General features: G+C 57.3%; 1 protein-coding gene across 1 annotated transcript; it reads right to left on the bottom strand.

Annotated features, from left to right (window-relative positions):
* Positions 1–2,764: 2,764 nt before the first annotated feature.
* Positions 2,765–7,021, bottom strand: LOC119103801 (perlucin). The gene is made up of 4 exons (XM_037227454.1): positions 6,477–7,021; positions 4,628–4,819; positions 4,184–4,258; positions 2,765–3,624 (listed from the first exon to the last, which is right to left on the bottom strand). The coding sequence occupies exons 1-4, from the start codon at positions 6,580–6,582 to the stop codon at positions 3,449–3,451; spliced, it is 549 nt and encodes a 182-aa protein (XP_037083349.1). The 5' UTR covers positions 6,583–7,021; the 3' UTR covers positions 2,765–3,448.
* Between the last annotated feature and the right edge of the window lie 1,886 nt (positions 7,022–8,907).

Genomic DNA, 8,907 nt, shown 5'->3' with positions numbered 1-8,907 from the left:
TTTCCGGGATCGCGTCGGGGTTCTGTTGTCTGAGTGAGCTCCGAATGAGATACCGAACTTTATGTGTGTAAGTTATATACAGCTTACAGCACAAACGCGCGGACATGATCGGTTGAAAACATGCGACTAAATGGGACTAAACAGCTGGAGCAGGTAGTGTTGTTGCTGAGATCGCCTTGATTTAACTGCGCTGGCTCCGGATTTCTAAGCTGGTGGATAAACAAGGCCAGACAAAGGGTGTCGGTGAGGTCTAGCATCAACAGCATCTACTTCAACGGGATTGGAGCATCGCAGAATATCAACTGATGTGATGGGCACCCACAACTGAGAACAGCGAACAACGGGGGTGACGTCCGTTCAGGAGTCGGAGGAATAGGAAGCTCTGGCCGAGGCCAGGGGCCAGCAGCGACCACCACGTACGCCAGGTACAATTCTAGCAACAGCAAGAAGGCAACCGTATTTGTATCTTGGAACAACATCGAATTTATACAAAATGCGGTGTGGGTGGTGATATCATCCAAGATGCGCGCAACGTTGCGATTTAAGCGCAGAGAGAAGTCATTACGCGTACAGTTGTCTTGGACCGCATTTATTCGAGGAAGTATCATGGGCTTCGTTCCATTCGCGTACTTGTTACACTATGTGTGTACGTAGATTGTGTGCACCGTGCTGCATCTGCATTTCTAACAGCAGGCTGTAATGGAGCAACGGCGTAATGCCAGCACACAACTCCGCAGTTAAATGAGAACAACATAGTTTAGTCCTGTACTTTTTGGAGGTTGTTTTATTTGGACAAGACTGGCATCAGCATAAAATGGCGTGCTGTTGTAGCCCGCATCCCGCTGCGCACGTATTCTTGCAAATTTTGACCTTTGCCACTAGGAGTGAATGCCCGAACCATTGTAACTGGTAACAGGAGTGCTATTCTCTGTGGTAAATTCCTGCTCCCCTGAAGGCCAACTGATTTCTACCAGACTTACTCTTGTTTCTGACCGTTGTATTGTAGAGTGCGACGGCCGGCTGCAGTCGTACCGGAATGCTGTAAATTATGTTCCATCTGCGTTAACGTTCACCATCAGATTACAATCAAGAAGGTAGCATCGGTTCAGTCACCGGGGAAATGTTATGTAGTTTTACCACGGTGCTAAATGGTCCATCGACCCTCGTTAAGGATCAGGCGGGGACGAGTGGGTCATGCTTTCAATACCATAAAGTGATTTCGTTTTTCTGCTGGCAAGGAGGCCGCACGTCTCCCGGGAGCATCGCTCAGTGACTGTGACGCCCTCTGCTGCGCCCTGTCCCCGGCCGCAAGGTTGGGATGAGCCCCCTGGTGAGTTCACTGGATACCGAAGCGATAGTTCGGTGAAAAATTGAACAACCCACTGAACCAACCCACTTTGGAACGTGGGAACCAACGTTTCGCCGGTGTACATGCCATTAGTGTGAGGGAAACTGAGGCATATTGTGCGTCTTGTCTCAACCGTGGTCAGATCTTGCACAATATTTATTGTCGACCTCCGCACGTACTCTGTACATGTATACAAACATACATGCTGTCTGGCCCGAAACGTGAAGTTCGCGAGTAAGGCGCTCGCTCGAACGCCGAGACCAACGCTAAAAAAAACACTCCTTCCTGTACGCGACCCAGAGCCGGTCATAGTTGAACGCCAGCGGACGTGGGAGACGGCCGTTAGATTTTCGCACGAGCGCAGATTCATGAAAGCCTCGAGTCATGTGCTTGTTAAACAAGACGCCTCAGTTCTTCACGGGCGAGCTCTCATCCAGCGCGGCGTTCCGAAGCCAAAGAGAGGTCGAAAGAGGCACTTTTAACGGGCTCAGGCACGAAAAGCAGGGTAGATTGGAGCCTATTTTTAGTGCTGACACACTTGCGATCTATTGATGCATATGACAGCCTTGTGATACACTACTTAGGTATAGAAGCAAGGATGGTTCCTCGGAGTCGATGCCGAATCTGTTTTTTATAATTTATCCCTAATAGCTTGTACGGGTGAATGGGGTCATGGAACCTGCTAAGCATAGCTTGTTGCGTGTTCCCTGAGCCCACCACCCGAGTCGCACCGTCCAGTTCAACGGATAATTTTGCCTCCGTCCTGACGCCAGACAGGAATGCGGAGGGGTTTCATGTGCCGCGTTATGTTGCGACACGGCCGCCTTGGGCCAGGGTTGACCCTCGTTGGCCAGTTCCCAGTTGACCTTCCCATTTCAGTCGGGCCAAACAATGCGCCCGCTCTGGGGCTCGTAACCAGTGCCGCTGGAATACGGGTCCAGCATCTTTCCACCGGACCACGGAGGCGGCGGAAGATCTCACTGGGTGTAAAGCAATCTGTTTGTATAATAATTGTCGACACTTTTTTATCATATCGGCTACATAGGCAGGGAAATGCTATCCCATCAGATGTACATCAGGCCGAGAAAGTAGCCCTTAGGATGCACAACATACTTATGACGTCGTCAATGAACACATGGTTTTGTCCACCACTGCATCCCGGAGAAGCCGGACCGGCGGGGGGGGGGGGGAGGTTCACGTGGTGTCACAATGCAAAGGTCACATTTAAATGTCAGAATTAAAAAAGTAGCACTGAGAATCATGTTCGGTGTTTGTCAGGAGATTGCAATGTTTTGTGCATTGCGAAAATCGTTGCATCTTCACGATTTGCTTGCTTTTACCCGTGTATGTCAAATATTTGTCAACGGATGTGCACGTGCCAGGGGGGTTGCTACGTGCACATGCCCCTGCGTGCGGACAGCGTCAAGACAGTGCATCACCACACTCATAGTGATACGTTCCGGCACGTCCAGCATGTCTATCACTCACATCCGTCACCCAGAGCTGTCAGCTGTCGGTACGGCAGCACCTGTCCAGCGTCCATCTTTATAGTCAGCTAAATTCTCCAAGCGATCGCTGTCCAAGACGCCAGAGACACGCACGGTTAAACCAGCCGCCGCTGGAATCTGGGCTTCTCGGTGAGGCATGGCTAAATTGTTTGTCACTGCACCAGAACACGGCCTACTGATGTCAGTGGAATGTTACTACACCCGGGACATCACGCCCTAGTCCCAGGGCGTCGCACTGCGGCCTCAGGGCGCCACGGCCCCGTCCCACGGCGTCACGGTACGGTCTCTGGACGTGGCCGAGCGTCCATTACAGCGCGGCGTCCGTCCGCCGGCCACGGCGTGACGCCATCGGCCAGGACTCGGCCACAGGCAGCCCGCCACGACGCCATCGGCCCGCGGTCGGCCACCGGTCACCCGTCACGAACGCACAGGAATCCAGAGGGAGCAGTGCGGCTCCCGCCAATCCAGCGGGAGCCGCTGTCGCCGCCGCTCCGGGGTGCGTGCTAGTCGTCTGTGGGGGAGCCGTTACGCCAGGTCAGTTGAAAGGCTCCTGCTGGACGGGGTGGCTCCTCCAGACCGGCCCATCGCCGGTCTAACGCCACCACGGCGTGACCTGGTTGGCACGGTACTCGCAGATGAAGTTCATCTCGAAGTCACAGTGTAGGTCGGCCCACTGGTAGCCCAGCATGCCGCCCACGATGTACATGCAGTGCTGATCGCCGCCGGTGGGCTGCGACGGCCCCCAGTCGGCGAACCGCACCTGCTGACCTGCCACGCACAAGTCACGGGTCATTAGCGGACCGCGACCGCTGTAGGTCACAAGCAGCGGGACAGTGGGCGCGCGGATTCACCAGTAAAGTCTTTTGACAACACTCGGCGCCCTCTCAAAGGTGGCCGACGCGGTCGGCCGCACACGACGGTGCGGTCGGCCCACCCCTGCACCGTCACGGTACAGGGGTGCAGAGTTACGACGTCCGTGACAGTATCCGTGACGGTAGCGGGGGTGCAGAGTGACGGTGCCGTGTCGGTGCGGGGGTGCAGAGTGACAGCGCCCGTGACGGTGCAGGGGGTGCAGGGTGACGGTGCCTGTGACGGTGCAGGAGTGCAGAGTGACGATGCCCGTGACGGTGCAGGGGTGCAGAGTGACGGCGCGCTTTGTTCGAATGGTGTATAGCCACACCTCCGACGCACGGAGGAAGTCAGGCGGACAGCTCTCGAGGCGACACATGTGTGCCATGTGTCGGCTGACATGGTCTGACCTAGGCTTGGTGGGGGGTCCGGAGATAACCCGGGGAGCGGTTTCCACGCCGGCGCTCCGCGGACTCACCCGTCGGAAACCAGGCCCAAATGCCGTGGTGGCCGTTGTCCGATCCTCCTATCCACGCGCCCGTCTTGTGATCGCCTGCGGGTTGTGATCTCATTACAGTCCGACGCGTCCGCGGCCACATGACCGAGGCCGGGACGAAAAGCGCGCACGTAGCTGTCAGCGCTCCGAGCGAAGCAGGACCGCAAATGGTCATCACACCGATCCCGTTAGTGAACTCGGCAAATCACCACAAAGTGATTCAACATCCTGTCTTACACCCATTATTAGTGCAGTCGAATGAAGCAGACGCGTTCCATTCAGACAGGGACTGACATGAAGCAGCTACTGACGATGATACGATGCCAATAATTTTCACGGCGGTGTTGGGAGCCGACACCGGGACATGTTTGCTAAGCTCCTGGTTCATGTTCCGCGACGCGCTCTGCAGTCGACGCCGGCGCCCACCGTTGAAGAGGAGCCAGCGTTTAATGGCCCAGTTCTCGACCGAGTCGTCCACGCAGGCCAGGCTGACATGCTCTCCCATGCTGTGACAATATTCGGCTGCCCGGAACCAGCTGGCCAGGAACGAGCCGTAGTGGTAGCAGCGGCCGCGCACCTCCGAGAACAGGGGCGGACACAGCGCCGCCCGCTCCACGGCTGCGGTCACACAGAGGTCACAGGGGTCACAGCGGCCACGCACTTCAGAAAATAGCGGCGGACACAGCGCTGCTCATTTGACAGCTGCAGACACACCGAAATCATAGAGGCTTCTTGCCTCAGAGAGCAGCGGCCGGCAAAGCACCGTTAGCTCCCCAGGTGCCATCGCGTAAGGGTCACACAGGGGTCACACAGAGGGCGCGAGCCTCCGAGGACAGACAAGCAGAACAGCGCCCGTTGCGAAGCTGCAGCCGCAAGAAGGTCACACGGAGGTCGCACGGCGTCGGCGTACCTCCCAGAATAGCGTCGTACAGGGAGTTCCCGATCCGCAGAGGTCACAGGGGTCACTCAAAGGTCACGCAGTGGCCATACAAGTCCACCCCAAGCGCACCTCAGACGCAACAGTGGTAAGCAGAGTGCCGTGCGCTAAGCGAACGAAGTCACACTAATGTCACACTAAGGTCATACTGAGGACGCGAATGTACCTCAGATGACAGCGGAGGCAGAGCACCGCTCGCTTCACGGCTGTAGTCACACCGAGACCATACACAGTCATACAGAGATCACACAACAGACGTGCGGTCCCGGAGGAAAGCAGTAGTGCTGTTCTGAGCTGTGAAGCGTGCCGTCCTCTCCCCCCCCCCCCCCCCACCGCGGAGGTCGTATGGACACTACGGCCACACACCCTCAATACAGCGATTGTACGGCTGCACCCTGTAGCGGCCACAAAATACCAAGGAGTCGCCACATATCGAACACCATAGGAAATTGAAATATTGTATGCTTTCAGACTGCTGCAAGATAGCATCATTCACTGAGCAGCCAGTCATATTTCAGTCAGATCCCTATTGCAGGGCGGTATATTATGGGATTAAGCCGTCTGCAAATGTTATCGCAAACGTTCATTCTCAAAGCTGAACGATTTACGGAGCACAATGTGACGTAAAGTGGAGCAATGACATTAATCAGCTGGTGTCGGAAGCTGAGTGTGTCTTCCGAGGCGGCCGGTAATGACTGGTGTGATGGATGACGTTCCCCATGCGTGGTATCCCCTCCTGGGTCGGGCGGACGACGGCGTTACGGTCAGTTGTGTTCGTTCAGGTCGGCTCGGAGGTATTTTCAGGACCGAGGAACCAAAGCGACTTGTGGTATTTGCGGAAGCTGCGCGATGTGGTGTTATGACACGGAAATAGTTCACGTCTCACGTTACAGTTTGACCCCCAAAGGTCAGACGAAGGGAGGTGACAGTTACTGCAGTGTGCGACCAAGATCCGGCTGGAAGCATTATTCACAGTAGGTACTCGACTCTTTGAAGCACATTGGGATAAGTTATTAAGTTCGGGACATTAAGCTCCATATACCAAATAAAATCGATGCCAATGACAGCAATATACCTGAGCTACTGCGGGCTCATCTGGGAATCAGCCTTATACCTGCCTGGGGACCTATGGGTACTTCTGGGAATCAAAGGGACGAATGTGTACGCGACGAGCCCGGTGCGTGACTAATTGACCGTGTTGGGTCGTGGCAAGCTTCAATAGTGCTATGCGTTCCTTTGATGCCGTTATAATGCTGGACGGCCATGTGACAGGGGTTTCGGCAGTGGACTGCGCTGATGCCTGCTGCGAACCTAGGGCAGGACATGCAGCTGACTCACTGTTCTGAGCGAGGAGGTTGGAGAGCCGCTGTAACATGAAGTTGGCCTGGATTCTCTGTGTCAGGAGCAGCAGGAGCAGCACGGTAGTCGGAAACGTCCACTGCATTCTACTGCGCTCTCCCTGTCCCGATGCTTAGGGCCTCCACCGTCCGCGTTGGACCGCACTGCCGGGGCCGACCTCGGGTTAGCGGATCGGGCGGGCCCTGTACGGCTGATACCGCTCGGGTCAGTGATCAGCGTCGGGTCACGGTCGGGTCACAGTCGGTCAGCATGGCGCCAGTCATCAGCACTGGTAGGCAGTGTTTGGTCGGTGTCAGCACTGGTGGACGGTCTCTGGCCGGAGCCCGGCGCACCATGAGGTCCAGCCGCGTCAGCGGCCTGACGCGCCCGACACCGGTCGGCGGCGCGGTCAGGGTCAGCCTTCTTTGGAGCTGACCCCGGAGCGGGTCACGTCGGCCTCCTCTGGAGCTGACCTCCGGAGCGGGTCCTGTCGGCCTCCTCTGGAGCTGACCTCCGGAGCGGGTCCTGTCGGCCTCCTCTGGGGCTCACCTCCGGAGCGTGTCCCGTGGGCCTCGTCTGATGCTGTGGGCCACTGCAGTCCTGACACGATGCTACACTGCTACCGCCGACCTCGCCCGTATCAATCGGGCAACACTGGCCTGTCTTGACACCCTCAGTCACGCGACAGGCACTGTCGAGCCGCCGTCGATCCGACCTGGCCCGTCCGGTCGCCGCCGGCTGGACACGACACTCTCCGGCCGCTGCCGACCTCCCCCGACACCGGCAGACCTCTCCGCCTGACCCGACTCGTGCCGCCCCCGCCGGTCTGGCGCTCAGTGCGGCGGGCACGCGCGTCACTGCGGCGACCGGCGGCCGTCGGGCCGGAGAAGCCGACGGCAGCTGCCGGCAGCGCCATCTGCAGGACGTCGCCGTCACAGATCGGGGCCAGCGCGGCCCACGCCGACCGCTCAGGTGACGCGGCGGCCCGCTGACCGCCGCCGAGACAAAGCCGACACCGCCGACACCGCCGCCGGCCGCCGCGCCACGGCAACAGCTGGGCCCAGGCGCAGTGGGACAGTGGGCAAGGGTGCAAAGAGGACGGCACGAGAGAAGCCGGGCGATGGGCAAGGATGCGAGGACAGCACGAGAATAGCCGGGCGATGGGCAAGGGTGCGAGGACGGCACGAGAGAAGCCGGGCGATGGACAAGGGTGCGAGGACGGCACGAGAGAAGCCGGGCGATGGGCAAGGGTGCGAGGACGGCACGAGAGAAGCCGGGAGATGGGCAAGGGTGCGAGGACGGCACGAAAGTATCCGGGCGATGGGCAGGGATGCAAGGACGGCATGAGAGAAGCCGGGCGCTTGGAAAAGGCGCTGAACAGCCGCTACGAGAGGAACGAGTGTGGGGATCTCAGTGGAGCCGATGGGAAAAGGTGCAGAAAGGAGTGTCATTGTTCAAATGCGTGCAAGAAGGCTAGAGGGAAGAGGTGTAGAGGCTTCCGTGGAGCAGCACGGCATGGTGCAGTAAGACCGATGCGGGGAACGGGTGTAGCGGACAGGGTACGGGTGCAGGTGGCGAAGTAAGTCACTATAAATGACATGGGAGAAACGGTGTGCAAGACATTAACTTCCACTAATTTATGGGTATATCATCAATATTCAGTGATGTCCGGTAGCCCCGAGACCTCTCATGACCTGAAAAACGAAACACTCCACCCGAGATTAAAACGAAACACCCACGTTTAATACAAGGCGCACATTTATTGCTGCTCTGTTATACGGCTTCCCCAAATCTCCAATAAATGCGGATATTACGGTACTACACTGAGCAACATCTGCAGGGGGAGGAGGCGGGGGGGGGGGGGGGGGGAGCGGGAACGGCACGGGCAGTGCATGGCCACGGTGATGGATGGTCCGAGTCTAACGAATATTAATTTCCGTCGTTGAGTACGAATCGTCTCTTGGCGTAACCGGTGCATGACGCCCGTGATCAGAACACCTGGCCTCCCAGCGATCGGCGCTGCCAACTGCTGGCTGCGAGGCCAGCCGAGACGGAGCTCAGATTCGACGGCAGCCGCACGCCCTCGGCAGGTGCCGGAGTTTGTGAGACATGGTTCGTACATGAAAATGTGATGAGCGCTTTCCGTGGTCTGTTTGTTGCGACGTACCTACTTCAATGAAGTTTAAACGTTTGCGACGTTTGCAGTCGTAGTCTTCGCCACATTAGCTGGCCACAGGTGACCAGTTTGCCGTTTGTCCATACGTGCTTGCGTGTGGGAAACTGGTCGGATGTCTTCGAAACATCACACTGACGCATGGACTTTGCGTCCATTTCTCTTATCGTATCGACCACCACAGCTAGTTCTCGCTGACCACCACAGCCAGTTCTCGCTGACCACCACAGCCAGTTCTCGCTGACCACCACAGCCAGT

Source organism: Pollicipes pollicipes, unplaced genomic scaffold, assembly GCF_011947565.3.
Source record: "Pollicipes pollicipes isolate AB1234 unplaced genomic scaffold, Ppol_2.1 Scaffold_5724;HRSCAF=6776_pilon_pilon_pilon, whole genome shotgun sequence".
Taxonomy (NCBI): Eukaryota; Metazoa; Arthropoda; class Thecostraca; order Pollicipedomorpha; family Pollicipedidae; genus Pollicipes; species Pollicipes pollicipes.
Note: the sequence above shows the minus strand (reverse complement) of the source record. Positions and strands in the feature narration are given on the sequence as shown.

Excerpts from the sequence above, each read along its gene's own strand:
- LOC119103801 (XM_037227454.1), bottom strand. The coding sequence starts at position 6,582 with ATGCAGTGGACGTTTCCGACTACCGTGCTGCTCCTGCTGCTCCTGACA. Across the intron at positions 4,820-6,476 it reads CAACCTCCTCGCTCAGAACA|CCGTGGAGCGGGCGGCGCTG; the intron begins GTGAGTCAGCTG and ends GTGTGACCGCAG. Across the intron at positions 4,259-4,627 it reads ACGCTGGCTCCTCTTCAACG|GCGATCACAAGACGGGCGCG; the intron begins GTGGGCGCCGGC and ends CACAACCCGCAG.